Here is a 16,709-nt window from a genome sequence, read left to right as displayed (position 1 = left end):
AGATCTGCTGATCTTAACTGCGCAACACAGGAACCTAGCAACTTATCTGCTTATCTTCATTAGCGCTCTACAAAACTTCAACAGCACAAGAAATGCTCACTGTGTCCCACCAACGCTGCGTACAGCCCAGCGCTTGGTCTCCAGTGGTGGCCACAGCAAATGCCATTTACAGTTTGTGTGGTCCATTCCCCTCCTGGCTCCTCCAGCATCCTTTCAGGCTGCATCTCCACCCATCCTTGTAGAACATCTACGGGCCTGTGGTCAGTAAATCTGTCTAACCCTTCCAGGCCTGCCGACGCTGCCTCTATAACCCCCTGTGACAGCAAGCTTCAGAAACGAAAGATTTTTCTTTACTTATTTTAAACTAACCTCCTACTGCTGTCAGTGAGTGCATCCCACTTCTTGCAGCGTGGGATTCAGTGCAGGAGAGTTTCACAGAGCGCTCGCCCAGCAGGAAGGTGCACCATTCCCAGCCCTGGTTCTCCGCGCCCCTGTAACTATTTCCTGAGGCACGGAGACCAGAACTGCACATGGGACGCAAGATGCAGATACACCAAGGGTATCTACCGACAAAATGACAGCCCTCCCATGTTCTCATTGTCCCTCTGACTGACACCCAACACCCTGTTGTTTCTTCGCCTGCCGCTGCACATGGAACCGATGACCTCGGAAAGCTGTCAGTTATGACTCCAAAGCATCTTCCCCAATCTGCAACTGCCAGCTTCAAGTAGACCGTCACACAGGGATTAATTTACTCTGCCTGAGATGCACTGCCTTACGTTTTGTCTACCTTGAAGCTCACCTTTCAGCCCACTCAGTTTTGTGAGGTCCTTCTAACCTTCCTCACCCCTAGGCAGGGAACTTGACTGCCAACCCCAGATCGCTGATAAAGACGCTGAGTGAAGCCTGTAAGGCCATGTCCACTTTACACGGTTATTGACACCCTCCCAGGACTCCAACAGCTTTGCCAGACAAGATCCACAGAAACCATCCTCGCTCTCTCTCAAAAATCCCCACGTTTATCCACCGATTCAATAACTTTATTCTTTGCAATAGAACCACACACCTCTGGTTACTGTAGTGCTTCAGTGGATATTTGAACATAATAAAAGCAATCTCACAAGCTGCAAAAAGCCAATACTAGCAATGATGTATTCTAAGAGCTGAGTAATTAAGAGCCCAAAGGAGATGAAAGCAATGAATAATGAATGAAAGGTTGTCAAGGCTTCTGAAAGGCACCCCCAAGCACCCTTCTCGGACAACCCCGCTCTGGCTCGTCTGTCCACGTTTCGTCTCCCAGCGAACTTCACGTAGGCAAATGCAGACAGCAGATGTGCTCTACCCATGTCTGCAAAGATGGGAATATGAAACAACACCCGGACTAGGACAGACACTGCTCTAGTGCGACCTCTCTAGCTCTGCTAGGAAGTTTGTCTTCTTTTCCTGCATCTCAGGTGAAGAAAACCACATCAGTTTTGGGGGGTATTTTTATTTTTTTCAAGGCATAAACTGTTGAAAAAGAAAAAAAGCTCATGTGCATCTGCCTTCCTGAAGTAGGCCTCAAAAACGAGTCTCGGGGAAAATAAATCTTACATTCAATCCTCATAATCTGAAAACATCCTATTTGTAACACGCCAGATAGCACACTGAGTCACTGCCTCAAACTTACCAATTTCCATTCAGGATAGATGCTTTGGCAATGGAATGAAAATACAGCTTTCCTGAAACATGCAATATCCTTATTTTGTTATCAGATGATACAGTCTCATTCTCTCTGCCTAAAACATTCCAACTCAGCAGCTTTATCCCCACTATCTATTTGTGCTGTGTGCTCAGCATGGTATTAGTAGCCCAAGACCTGCGTGCACTCAGCGACAAAGGACCAGGGTCTTTGACTTCGGAGCTTTCCTGCTGTAGTCTTCCCAGTTCCCTTCAAGAAAAACCTCTTGCACTGGCACAGCACTGGGCCATTGTCTGCCTTGGCCTCCCAGCTGCTATAAAACCTTCTTCTAACGCACATCCACTGCACATCTGAGCAGGAGGAGTCACACTGTTCCCAAATTCAACCCCGATTCTTAGCCCCTCTCTGATCATCATCTTCCAACTGATTCAGCATGGCTAGGTCAAGAGTTATGTCCTTTTATAAATTCTATTTGGAATCAGAAGGAGAACTTCAAGGTGTAGCTCATCAAACGCGTGTTTATGACAGTCTGTACTTTGCCGTGATGAAGAGATTCACTAACAGAACGTGGGACCGGTATTGGCACAATGACCTCAGACTCCTCTGGATATAAAAACCTACCAGTCCTACAATTCCGTGCCTCTGATCTCTGATATCAGTACTCATGTTCATTTGAGGTCAGAGACCATATTCCCAATTCCATGAGCCAGACAACGCTACCAAAAGTACCTACCATTTTAAAGGGACAAAAGGAGAGGGGTGTGGGGTGGAGTTTGCAGCCTGACTCACTACTGATTTTCCATTAAAAGCACGTACTGGGGCTTAAGATACTATATTGAAGCTCCTGAACAGCCTAGGATATAAGTGCATAAGAATACAATGATCTACATTATCATCAGCATCTTAAAGATAATGCCTTAAAAATACCTTGTTATACAAGTTCAATAAGCTAAACATCATTTAACCCCTACATTCACTTTTAAAAATAAAAGTGAGGTATTTACAGCAATTTAAGTAAATTTACTGGTTCAAAGCACATTCTTTATAGTCACAAACCCTTCATTAAAAGCACCGAGTGTTAGCCGCATGTGAGGCAAAATACGCTTTTGGGGACAAATACAAGCATACGCTTCATCGATGGCCTAACTGTGGTTTAGGATGCAGAGGTAAAGCCAAGAGTGAGCCCTGTGAAGCACGTACCTTCACTATGACAGTTTGATCAGAGATGCTGCTCATCATCTCATTGATGGACTTAAAGAGCTGCAGCAGAGACTCCCTGAAGTCTGCTTCTCCTTTGTTTTCATAAAGTCTGAAAAATAATTAGGTTTCATAAGCACGATCCAACTAAAATGGAAATACATTTTTTAAAAAAAACTGTGAGATGATAATGTGTTGCGTTACTCTTTTTTTAAGTTCAAGAATTTCTACAAGTTTCTTCACTGAACCAGGAGTTTTCTTCCACCAAAAAAAAAAAAAAAAAAAAAAAAAAAAGACAAGCCAAGACATGACAGACTGACCGGGCTGGGCCAGCAGGAACAGCAGATTTTTTATGTTAAAGCTTCCTAGGTAAAATGCCACATTCAGTATTGTTGTTTACGCCTTCAAGTCATGGTGAATCCCTCAGCCGTGACCCAATTCCACGTGCCCACGCAGCAGTGGGATGGAGTCTCCTCACCCCGCACAAGAGCTAGCAGATGTCTGGGAGGACCAACGCCAAGCAGCCCTCTGATGAGCAAGCCAGAAAGCATCCAGACAACTTGCCAGAAATCATTAAAATCTACCAGTGGCCTAAGGTGAGTGGCCTTAAACTTTGTGAAAGACAGAAAGAGCCTATCAAGCCATTATTTGCTAAAAAAAGACCCTTTTTTTCCCCCCCACAGGAAGGGAGCATTAAGTTTAAAACACATTTCACCTCTAACTTCTGGCTCGCTAACACTAAACTAGTTAAGGCTCAGTTTCCCACGTAATCAGTACAGCTGCTGCAGAAGGACGACTAAGCCACAGGCAAAGTTCGCAAGGCAGGTCCCCGTCTCTTCAGGTGGGATTTTTCAGAGCTGATCTCCCCACAGGAAGAAACAACCCCCCCCCGCCCCTCTCTCTGCCAGATGCTTTTAGGGGGCTAAAAACTGCCCTGAAACACCTGAGCAACACCAAAAAATACAGAGACAAGCTGAAGAACCTGGTCCACCAGTTCAAGACAGCACAGGAATGAACAGTCCTGAAACTCTCTTGAGTATTTTAAATGCATAATGATCTCTGCTTCAGGTGTAGGATGCAATCATTCTGGAGAGCAGCTCCATGGAAAAAGACCTGGGAGTCCTGGTGGACAACAGAATGACCATGAGCCAGCAATGTGCCCCTGTGGCCAAGAAGACCAATGGCACCCTGGGGTGCATCAAGAAGAGCATGGCCAGCAGGTGGAGGGAGGTCGTCCTCCCCCTCTACTCTGCCTTGGTGAGGCCACATCTGGAGTGCTGGGTCCAGTTCTGGGCTCCACAGTTCAAGAAGGACAGGGAACTGCTGGAGAGGGGACAGCAAAGGGCTACGGAGATGATGAGGGGACTGGAACACCTCTCTGATGAAGAAAGGCTGAGGGACTTGGGTCTCTTCAGTCTGGAAAAAAGACGACTGAGGGGGGATCTTATCAACACTTATAAATACTGAAAGGGGGGGTGTCAGGAGGATGGGGCCAGGCTCTTCTCAGTGGTGCCCAGTGACAGGAGAAGAGGTAATGGGCACAAACTTGAGCATAGGAAGTTCCATCTCAACATGAGGAGGAACTTCTTTCCTTTGAGGGTGGCAGAGCCCTGGCCCAGGCTGCCCAGAGAGGTGGGCGAGTCTCCAACACTGGAGACATTCCAAACCTGCCTGGACGCGTTCCTGTGCCACCTGCTCCAGGTGAACCCCGCTCTGGCAGGGGGTTGGACTAGATGGTCTCCAGAGGCCCCTTCCAACCCCTGCCATTCTGCGATTCTGTGACTCTCACTGCGAAATGGTAAGAAGAGGGAGACGACCACCAGCTCCACGTAAATCCTTTAAAATTTTTCCCCACTTTGTCAATATGTGTGACTTGACTACGTAAGGGCTGTTGCAAACACACATCTTGAACCTTGGCTATATACACTTAACACAACCCACTGCCCCCCAGGAAAAAAGGATCTAGTGGTTAAAGGAAGCCCAGGAGAATCTGGCTTCCAGGTCAAATCTAAACAGGGGTGTTTATAAACATCAGATGGGACTTCTTCCCCAACTAAAACCCCATGCTTACCCCATTGGCTTTAACTGCCTCCAAAAGCCTCATCCAACAGCAACTGGGCTTCCAAAGCCCCCCTTGGTCCCACCAGTCCTGTCTCTGAGCAAACCTAAACACTTTGCGCCAAGACCCGGCAGAGCAGCTCCCAGCAAGAGTTCAATTCCCCTTTATTTTCCTCCATTTTCTTCTGGAGTTAAACCCAGTAAGAAGGTCATGAATGTAGTCTGCAGCTCAGAAAGAGCATCACACCCCAGAATTTTATATGTAGACTCATACTCTGATTTCTTCATGTTTGAAGAGATCATGATGGACCACCTAGTACAGAAGGAAAGGGGCTTATCTTAAGATAAATGCGGAGTTCAGAATGTCCTTGCTGCTTTACACTGAAAATAATGTGTACCATTTTTAATGCTGCGTTCATAAACCTTTGGGAGCCACAGATATTATTTTTTTTTTTTATAAAAAGGCTATTTAGCCAGTACACAGGGGAAATGAATGCTACAGAAAAATTATTAAATTGTGTTATTCTGCTGTGCAAACTTCTGCTCCCCTTTTAGGCTAAAACTGGGGGTTATGCAGGATAAATTACTTGTTAACTCCCGATTTCAATAATGGATTTCAGTGTCCCCCTGAACAGATTAGAGAGGTGAAACTAATACCAATATAAAGAGTAACTAAACTTGACAGTCCAATAAATCAAACTGCTTCAGACAAAAAGCTTTGCGTTTCAAAAAGGAAATTGTAATGAAAACAAACAAGTTAATCACAAATGTGTTCCTACTGTCAGTTATTAACATATATTTATTTAATGCATCCAATAAGGCATAAAAGCACTGCAGCCACAAGAAAACCAGGATCACACCAAGCTGACCCTTTTAGCACTGCCTTCAAAATCTTAACACAGTTGTAAATGCAACACAGCCACTAGGATCATTGCTGAGCAAACCAAATAAAGATCTTTCTAAAGTTGACTTCAAATATTTTTGCCTTTATAAACCTTGATATACTGAACAAAAAGATTTGCCACCAGGCTTTAACTAGATGAACCAGGCTTCTACGTATTTATCCAGAACTGAAGCTTGCCTGCAATCACATTACTAAAATGCTCCATATATTCAGTCCATATTACCAAAGCTAAAAATATATAATAATTTCTAATAAAAGATTCTGCCTGCTCCTTGCGATTTCTCAGTAAAACAGTAACGGTATTTCAGAACGCTGCTACACTTCTGCATTGCAATCACTTCAAATCACACACCTCGGGCAGGATTTAAGTCCTACAGCAGAACAAATCACGGTGTCATCCAGCATTCAGTAGCTTCGCTGATTAACCCCTTGTCATTGAGAGCTGTGTCTTCCCAACGCTAAAGAGCTGTGAATTAGTGCTTAGCAGGAGGAAATCCAATGGCCAATACTAGAGGGTCATATTGTCTGTAAATCTAATCTGCAGCAAGAGATCATTATTTTTTTCTGTTTAAAAGTGATTTGTAGGACCTGCAATAGTATAAGTGACATTCAGTATTCTATGAAGCTCACAGCAAGACTCCTACAGAAATAAATTACAATCTCTAAATTAGAGAAAGGTTGGTGGAGTTGGTAACTTCAGAGCTCTACATAAGTCCCTTGTAATAAGGTTGTTACCATCACTAACAAGAAGTAAAAGGATTGAATCCAAGTGAAGACGAATATATCATCAACTTTATAACTTTTTACATATTTCGCATATAAAACACAGTACTGACTTCCAAATTAACTTAGAAGAATTATTTATGCTTGACTTCACAGATGGAAGCCCAGGGCAGACAGTGCCAGTGAGTCCCCGGGCAGTTCCCCACACCGGAGGTCGAGCGGGGAGCAGAAAACAGCCCCCCAGCAGGTCTCTGCCAGGCTGTCAGGCATAGAAAGAGCTTTTATAGAAACTCAGACGATTCTTCTATCAAAAATACTATCGCTCTTGAGGAGTGATATCACTCTGCAGCCCTTCTTTCTTTCCACTTTCCCCTCTTGCTCACCGAAACCTATTGAGACTGCAGGGCCCTACAAACTGCAACCGACCACCAACAGGCTGCTGGGGGTTCAACTCCGAAAATACTCGTGGTTTTCTTCTACGAGGCAGAGTGTCAAGAAAGGTGCATCTCCTACTCTTTTTCTCCCCTCGCTGTCTATCTATTCTGACCCTCTTCCCAAATAGCTTCCCAAAGAGCGGCAAGCTTCATTTCTTCAGAGACCTAAACTATAGAGAGCTGCAAGACATCATGGTTTTAGCAGCACACTGCTACCTAAAATATACATCCGTCAGACACGGGTTTCTTCTGTTTATTACTTTCCACAAAGCTGGGTTCAAGCTTTGAAATCTGGCTCGCTCTTGGGGAAGAGCTGCCTCCTGAAATACCTTCTAACAACTCAAGGTGTTACTAAAGCAGTGCGATATTGAGCAAGTTTAACTTGCGGTGTTAAAATTGTGACAGTTCTTAAACAATATTGTCAACGGGAATTACAGGAGGTGTCAGCATTTGCCATACTTACTGATTGAACAATATCCGGGAGCGCACTATGAACTTGAAGATGTACTCCAAAGCTTTCATAGCTTTGAAGAGCTGGTCAGTGATCCCACACTTCTCAGCGTTATCCACGTAGGTTTTTAAAACTTTAGTCAGTTTTCTGTTTAAATAGAAAAACACCATCCAAGTTACAAGTATGCTCGCAGAGAAGAATTTCGATTTTGAAAGGTTTAAAGAAAAATTACGTGCCTAAGTAGTGCCCACCAAGTTACAACATTAATTATGCAACTAATCAACTCATTATGTTCTTGTTTTTGCTGGTAAGTAGCTGCAGCCTATTTTTGAGAAAAAAACAGAGACTATAACACCGTTCAACATCCAAGCAATACAGCAAATCTCAATGAGACTTATTTTCTGCTGGGTATTTAGGGATATTCAGATGTAAGCTATTATAAAGATGCAACTACTAATAATAATCAAAATAATTAAAATAATTAAATGAAATACAAACACATCGTTAGAATCATAGAATTGCTGAGGTTGGAAGGGACCTTTAAGATCATCGAGTCCAACCCTTAACCTACCCTGACAAAAGCCACTTCTAAACCATGTCCCTAAGTGCCCCATCTACCCTTTTTTTAAACACCTCCAGGGATGGGGAATCCACCACCTCCCTGGGCAGCCTGTTCCAATGTTTAATAACCCTTTCAGTGAAAAAATGTTTCCTAATATCCAATCTAAACCTCCCCTGACGTAACTTGAACCCGTTTCCCCTCGTCCTATCACTTGTCACCAGGGAGAAGAGGTCAGCCCCCATCTCTCTACAACCTCCTTTCAGGTAGTTGTAGAGGGTGATAAGGTCTCCCCTCAGCCTCCTCTTCTCCAGGCAGAGACCTCTTCTCCAGGTTAGAATTAAAACACATAAAATGGGAGTTTCTTCATTAAACAAGGCTTTGCCTTTACATAGCTTTCCCATGGATTTTGGGCTAGAATTTGTGAAATTTATTTCTCAAAAATGTATACGACACCAGTTGGAAATTCTCTTATTCCACATTTTGAAGTCCATCAAACTTGAAGGTGAAGCAATTTTAAAAATAATACCATTTCAACTACTTCCCTTCCAACGAATATAAATCACAATTTTAATGCAAATACAGGCAATTCCGTTTTAAGTCACCCTAGCTACACTGTATGTTTCAACATCCCCGCTAAGAAGTAGAACATCATACGCCACTTAACAGAAAATAACATTGAGCAGAGAGATATCTTGATATTTATTTGAATAGGAGTAAACTGCCTAAGAATTCCAAGTAACCGCGTAGATATTGCCAGTGCAACCTCTCTCTCCTGAAGCAAACCTGTACAATAAAGGGCAGGGAGAGGGTAGGGATTTGTCATGCCCACGGGCACTTGTCCAGCCAGAATTCAGATCTTCCAGCATCCTTGAGCTTAAACCTGCTTCCACCTCCCTGCATTTAAGGCAGGGCAGGATGCTCTCCACGCCTGCCAGCGCAAGGACCACTTTCAGCTCTTGCCAACAAAACCAGACGCTAGAGGATGCTCCATCCTTTACCCACTTCACACGACGGCTGCAACACTCACTGCCTGTAACTCAGCAAAGCGACTGCAATATCAAAGTTGTGACTAAAGGCCTAACTCTTCTTCACTATTTTAAATCAATACTTCTCAATCATTTTCTGGTCACAAAAAAAAAACCAAAAAACCAACAGCATAACAGCAAAGTGCACAGCAGGTTTCCCTGTTTGGATTTTTTTTCCTCCCAACACTGGAAGTTGTCCATTATATACTTTCCTCCAACACTAATAGTCTCAAGCAGCAGCAAAGAACCGAACTCTCAAGAAACACTTAAAACAGCAAATACAGTGGACCTTTGTTTTTTTGTTCTTCACTGCTTCCTCCCCAAAGCAATGGTAATGCAGATAATACATGGTAGAACATCAATTTAATGCACCACACAACATATATTTGAAACATCTTAAATGGACGTGATTTCTTCCTCAAGTATAACTGAGAACTGCTTACGAACACTTTCCTTACAAAACAGTTCTTGAAATAGTCAAATCATTCCCTCCTTCAACACAACAAAATCTAGTCTTCCTCCTTGCAAATGACCTTTTGCAAAAGTTTTATTACTGTTATTTCAAGAGAGAAAGACATACGAAGTACATGCTATCTCCAGCCTTCTTCCAGAAGCTCCCACCCTCCCAAGCTCTATGGGCAAATTCCTAATTAAACTACATGAACAAGTAATTGAATAATGTTATCTGGAAAAACTGCGCAAGCCACATTAGAAGAAGTAATTTTTAAGATTTACGTGTAGGCTAACGTAGCGCTGAAGTGCTTCTTAATGTAGGTTTCCAAGACAGGATTAAAATGTTGAAATTTTCTGTCAGCAATCAGTCCAATGATAAACACCTGAAAAAAAGCCCAGCATAATTATTGCACTACCCTCAAAAAAAAAAAAAATCTTAAATGTTCTACATTCACCCATTTTTATTTTCAGATAAGATGCATTAATAACATTAAAAACACAGAGACTTTGCCTTTTGATTGTTCTCCCAATATATTAATATTCTCCTGTCCTGTGAAAACTTCCTGTTCATAACAAAGTTTTGTTTTTCTAAGCAGGAACTTTGTGTTTCTGCCCTAAATTCTGCAGTTAACCCACTAAAATGACTGGGCTTGACTGCCTCTGTCTTTTCTGCCAAGATGTACGTGATGTTTTCATGATATAATCCAACCCCCTTTTGGTCTAGTCCAACTGAATCTTCAAAGATAATGAAAACCTTCCATGCATTTTAAATTAAATGATAAAAAACTAAGAGCTAATAAGATCCACTTCATTAGTAATCTTCATCCTAGCATTTACACCATGCTTGTTTTATTTATTCAATATTGCAATACCTACATTTTATTCCATCCACAATGCAAACTCACCAAAGCATCAAACACTAATGTGTCAAATGTCTCGCTCTCCGAGTTCTCCATCATTATGTTAAAAAGTGCATCCAACGTATCTTGAAGAAACTACAAAAAAATACACAGTTCATCACATTTTACAGGAAAAATGAAATTCAGGTGTCACACAGGTTACTTGCTTGCATTTACATATTTTACAAAGTAATAACTTCAAAAGTTAGCTGAAACGTTTTGTTTTTCAGCAAATTATTTTTTAGTTAAGTTGGTTATCTATCTATAGATATAGATAGATATCTATATCTATCTATCTATAGATCTGTATCACTCAAATAGAAAAAATAAAAAAGGTCAGAAATCACACTTGCTACTCCTGAACGAGAAGTGTCATCTATTACAGCAAATGAACACAAATGTATTTCAAAACTCAGCTTCAACAGACAGCCAACAGGATCATGCAGTTTCCGAAAACCGACGCTTCAAGAGCACAAACCAGACAAGCAACTCAGTCTCATGCCAAATAAATCAAGTCACTCTCGGTAGTTGGGAGCTGAGCGATGAGAAGTGCCCGGCACATCGTTTTTCATGGCTGCATCGGCTGGGCCCCACAGCGGGAGCGCACACGCAGGCATGGGAACCAGAGCACCCAACCTTCCGCCCCAGCCCAAGCCCTACACGCCTCTACCACTGCCACAGAGGAAGAGTCTTCACTACCCAACTTGGCTGGACACCCTCATCTGTGCAACACGAAAAGTAAAAGCAGGTTAGCGTCAGGGAACCCGAGCTAAGCAGAGGGTTAAAAGCTGCTTTATGCACCTATAATTACAGTATTTCTTCCCAGTGACAGCAAGTAACCCATGCACGGCCCAGAGATACTCATCAACACATTCAGTTTTATCAGCACGGGAATCCGTGCCTGAGCATCCTCTTCCACCTGGTGACACACAACCAACACGGGCTCCTCCGAGGCATAATAAGGATGGATCACGGCCTCAGTTTGTATTTGTTTTGGTTGAGAGAGAAGGGGTTCGACATGGACTGTTCCAGCACATCTGTCTCAAATGAAGTACAAATGGTTTTTGTCTTGTAGATGAGTAAGGTACGGTTGAGGAAGAACGTCTGAACAAACAGAAGGGCAAACGCTTCCTGAGACTGGAACTACAAAGAGATATTACACACACCGTGGGAGCCATGCAAAAACAACTGGACTCCCGCCTTCCTCCCTTCAACCTTTTTAGCTACGGAATGAGCCTCCCAGAGACCAAATGCGAGTCCCTTGGACTACCTACTAAATCCAGAGTTCAATCTCAGGAATTAAGCTCCATTTAGCAGCTCACTAAACACTGCCGAATGCCAAATTCCCTCAAAACAAGTGAACACAGAGCCACAGTTCACGCTACTAATATCTGAAGATGAAAACACAGAAAAGCCAAAATGCTTGCAGCCGATTTTAGACCTCAGTTCTGGAGGTGCTACAGCTCATAGTTCCACTACAGGATTTGGGAGGGAAAAGAAAAAAAAAAAAAAAAAAAACCCTTCTCCTAGTCCCATTTGTTCAATTAAAGAACTCATGCAAATAAAGTACATTTAACCAGCAGCTGACAGGAAGGAAACAACAAAGCAGAGCCTTGAGCTTCCACATGAGAAGTTTTTGTCTTGGTTTGAAGAGAAGCAGCACCCTCAGATCCCAAACGCTGCCTGGCTAAGGGCCTTTAGAAACAAAGCCCCAGAGATGGCTGGGTCATTACCGATCAAGTCTTCACTTCACGTTTAGGCATCACATATTGACTTTCAGTAGTAGAGTTCAAGTTTTAAACCTGTTCACAAGGACTTCACGTAACAGCCAGAAGAACAGAGGATAGATGCTTTTGTTGAATGAAGCGGTAGGAAAACACTTCTCAGGTAGGGAACTAGTATGAATAATTTCTAGACTATTAGTTTACATTCTCACATCCTATAGACTCCATGCCCAAATGCCGTCAGAGCCTCTGTGAAAGGGAGATAACATTTACAGTCTCCGTGTACTATTGAAACAGTCAAACACAGAACGAGCATCTCGGCTGATCTCTGCCTGGTGATAAACGAACACCAGTACCAGAGGTATTTTACTGGAGTTTTAACAACATAGAAAGAGTTTAACAGAAAATGTGAATATATTTTATCAAATGTGTACTTGTAATATACACAGCCTCTACCATGCATCGTATTTAAAACCATGAAGGACAAAAAAAGCTGAAAGAATAGAAAGGAACAGTTACAAACTATGTATTACGAACATGCAACACCACGTCTACACACTGAACACTGCTCTTAACAGACGGATAAGGCAAACAGCTGTCTTCTAAAAAAGAATAAAAACGGTGAAGAGAGCAATATTAAACATTCACTTTTCCATCCTATGCATAAATCGAGCTGTGCCCAGATCCCCATGCAATAGGGAGAAGGGAATACGATTTCATACGAGTCCTGCACCAGCACAGGGAGGGGTGAGCGCGTGCCAGCGGAAGAACTCGCTCCGATACTGCTTTTACTTAAACCTCGTTTGTGCTGCGTTCTGATGCTTCTAAAAGCACCAATATCCACCCAGCAGTAATCTGCCGTATGCGCTCTGATGTCATTTGGAGAAGGGGGAAAATTCCAAGCGACAGAACTATGACAATGCTCGGCAGAAGCAAATATCAGTGGCAAGTTTTTAGCTATCAAATGATCCACAACAAAACGCAGCAGGCAGAACCTTCCTGAAAAACAAATCACGTGAGATCCTATTTTCACCACGCTCAATAAAGGATAATATCAGCAGTCTCAGACGTTTTAAGTTACTTCGAGATGAGGCATTCATTATACTTCAGTTGACCAAATTAAAATCCACTGAAGTAAGAAAACACTGCTGCAGGTCCTTAAGGGTCATCTGTCCCCAATACGCTGCATCTTTTGACACTCTCTTAGATTTGATTTATTACAACACATTCAATAAAATCCCAGCCTACTCTTTTCTACAGCAAAATCTGTCCTTACACAGGTCTCTACAATCACTCAGTGGCCTTGGCAGATGTAAATAACTTGGCGTAGCTAAATATTTTCAGAAGAAATATTTAAAAAAAAAGTCAGCAGCACATTGTAGGATTGCATTCCACATCCATATATTAAAAATACATTTAATATCACCATGTAAGAATTTTAGGATGTTTTAATCTTGCAAAGAAAAATGCCCTTTGCCTTCATGTGTCTGTATATAAAAATTCACCAAAGTGCTTAAAATAAAAAAAAAAAAAAACCACCCTACATTTTCAGATATTTGCATTTTACATGTGTTTTACCAGTACTCAACATCTGAAATGTTCTTTGAGGGCAAGGAGAAGGGCATTAGCATCCTGAAGGCTGAGAGATACCTGGTTACAGTTTAAAGCGTAAGGTCTGGGGGACGGGGAACCAATACAAAAGATACGAACACCTCAAAATACGGGATTCAGCAAAATTACGACACCAAATTTATTTTGAAGTAAACTAACTCGTTACCTTAACCACTTCACCACCATCAACCTTCATCAGCTGCTTCAAATTCTGCTGCAACAGGTTCGTGTTAGATCGCCATTTCAGCAGTCCCAAGAGATCAACTAGGAATAAGAAAAACAATCATATCAGGCAGGATATTTACTTTCCCTCGCACCCCATAGCTATTGTTGTTTCACAACAACGTGTTTCTAGCACGCCTCTGACGCTGCAGAAACCTAGTACAATACAATGAAAGAACTCTGAAAGGCTTTCAAAAAAGCAGACTGCTTTTGAAATGTCAGCATTAAAATCCAGGCCAAGAAAGTCTGATCCCTCAGTTTTAATTTGTTGTACACAACAGTTGTGTTTTCAGAAAGAGATGCCAAAATGAAATCAGTCAGCCACCAACACAGTCATATCTACAGGGCCGTGACTCTCCCAGCATTAGTGTTTCTAGCTTCTTTGCTCTCGCCGAATAAACTGAAAAGAAAATAAGGCACAATGCAAGACAAACAGTTGCAAACTAAGCTAATTCAGTGGAAAGCTGTCTGCTTAATAACTTAGAATCCCCAAAATTTCTTGGGTATTGCTTCTGAGCCGGGCAGAGCCAGGGTACAGAACAGATCACGAAACAAGTCAACTGCAGAGGGTTTTGTCCCCAGATTCTACATCCCACTACGAAGATCATGGCACTTCAGCATTTACTAATAAATATGGCAAGTTCTCTCTTTTCTGTTGGTCATAAAGAGCTACAACACCATTTTTCAGTTGCCTTTAAGGAAAATGCATGAGGCAACTCCCAACAGGGGTTGCCCAGGGGACCCCCTGGCTAGGAAAAACTCACAGCCACGCTGGAGCACCAGTAAGTGAAGCCCACCCTAGCATTTGTGGAGATGCGACCCGAATTCCCTACAAATCCCAAAACCCCAAGCTCGTCCTGCCTCAGCCAAACTAGCATCAGGGAAAAATTCCTCCCTGCCCCACTAAAAGTCAGTTTTCAGACGAAAAACTATCCATAAAGTCATCCTCAGCAGAAGCCCCTAAAGGGAGACAAAGAGGAGATTCTGAAGACTGTCCACCTTCAGTTCAGCCCCTGGATTACTACTGCACATTACCCACCTCCCCCCAAATACGGTTAATAATATGTGAATTCTGGCCAATGTAATACATAAACAGAAAGGACAGACGGCTCCTCCCAACCAATACCCCCTCACTTCTTTTATTCAAACTTTCAAAGCAACCAACAAAATGTTTAGCAAGGCGTGCATCTGCAGGGTATATTCTGGGAATTACCCGCAAAGAACAAGAGCAGCTGCTACATCTTCCCCAAAAATCTTTCATTCTATGCAACAAATAAAATTACTTAAGAGTGGAATGGACTGAAATTCTCCTTGGGATAGACTCCCCTCTGGGCAGCGCCCAAACCAAGCCCTCTTACCATCTCTTTGGGAGTAGAAGTAAAGAGTGGTTTACTACGTTAAAGCTTTGAACAATTCAAGCCCACCCCCCCCCCTTTTTTTTTTTTTAATATATCCTACAAGAAGCCTATAGGCTGAAACCAAAGTCTCAGAAACCCAACGTTAACAGAAAAATTGCTTCTGGAAGAAAAGTAAAGATTTCTCCATGACTTATTCAAACCGGTTGGTGAATATGTTTATATCAGCTTTCCATGACTGAATCTGCTTTCAGTCTGGCTTCTACAAAGGCATCAGCTGGACAAAAGAAACGGTCTGAACAAAAGCCAGCCCAGGCTATCTCTGAATGGCACCATGTATCGCCCCAAGAAAACAAACCCACGTGTACTTTCAGCGTGATGACACAGCAAATGCTAAATGAATATACATGTGTGAAGAGAAAATGTCAACGCAGTCCAACTACCAGAGAAAAGTAAGTCCCAGTGTACAGTAAAAATGTGCTTTCATTCTGCAACTGCAAGCATTAACCCCAGCAAAATACCAGTTGGTCAGTTAATGCTACTCTTTTAATAGGTCTAGGTATAAAATAATACAGGAAATAGAACAGGGTAAGAAAGTAAAACAGCATTTTACCCTACATTAAATAGTAATTACTGTAGTCAGACTATGTCAAGTGACTGGAAAATATCAGAGGAAGGAGACAGACCGAGGATTTTCAATGGCAAAGGGTTAGAACCAACATCTAGACTGCCAAGTAGCCAACAGCAGCTTTATTTGGCTGAATGTAACTTATATTGACTACAGATGAAGATTTTCTTTTATATCTTATTTAGCAATTGGAACCAAATGGTCCAGCTTCCCGGTTATACACCTTCCTCGACCTGTATCTATGCAAAGGTTTCCCTGTAGAAATACCCAAACTCTTCTCAAAGCCCAGTCACTGAATTGAAGTAAGATATTTCTACTTTAATTACATTTCCACGTGTTCTTTGAAATAATCTTCTCTCTTGACTTTAAGCATTTTATTTTCCACTTTTTATGACTTGTTTTATTTTAATTCTGTATTTCCATCTTCATTTTTATGCCAGTGTAGCACCTGAATTTGCCATATCATGTGTATTGGTGTGGGGTTTATTTTTCTTTTTGTTTTGTTTTGGGTTTTTTTTTTCCTAAATTATCAATTGTGCTGAATGACTAAGTAAAATTCCTCTCAACTGTTTTCTGAAAGCCTAGTCTCCTGGGTTCCTTGAAATCTTGACTCCAGATCAGCAACAGTCACTATTATCTAGAGGTTTGAGTCCTTCAGGCTGAAAAGAAAACATCGAAATACTTTCAATAACCCTTACAGACACCCTGGGTGCTTCACAACAGCAGACAGGAAGAACACTAGACAGCCCTCTGGCTACTGGCAATCAGAAGAATTTTCCAGC

The 16,709-nt window shown here is 42.2% G+C and overlaps 1 protein-coding gene across 2 annotated transcripts in view; it reads right to left on the bottom strand.

Moving 5' to 3' along the window:
• The window catches only part of DOCK1 (dedicator of cytokinesis 1), a 324,129-nt gene that overhangs the window by 252,312 nt on the left and 55,108 nt on the right, over positions 1–16,709 (bottom strand). For both annotated transcript variants that reach the window (XM_074593014.1, XM_074593017.1), the window contains exons 19-23: positions 13,889–13,986; positions 10,394–10,483; positions 9,771–9,871; positions 7,461–7,595; positions 2,882–2,990 (exon numbers count right to left, since the gene is read on the bottom strand). In XM_074593014.1, coding sequence (XP_074449115.1) covers positions 2,882–2,990; positions 7,461–7,595; positions 9,771–9,871; positions 10,394–10,483; positions 13,889–13,986 — 533 coding nt within the window. The remainder of the gene's footprint in view (positions 1–2,881; positions 2,991–7,460; positions 7,596–9,770; positions 9,872–10,393; positions 10,484–13,888; positions 13,987–16,709) is intronic.

This window comes from Larus michahellis, chromosome 6 (assembly GCF_964199755.1).
Source record: "Larus michahellis chromosome 6, bLarMic1.1, whole genome shotgun sequence".
Lineage (NCBI taxonomy): Eukaryota > Metazoa > Chordata > Aves > Charadriiformes > Laridae > Larus > Larus michahellis.
The sequence above is the reverse complement of the archived record's forward strand: the minus strand, read 5'-3'. Positions and strand labels throughout refer to the sequence as shown.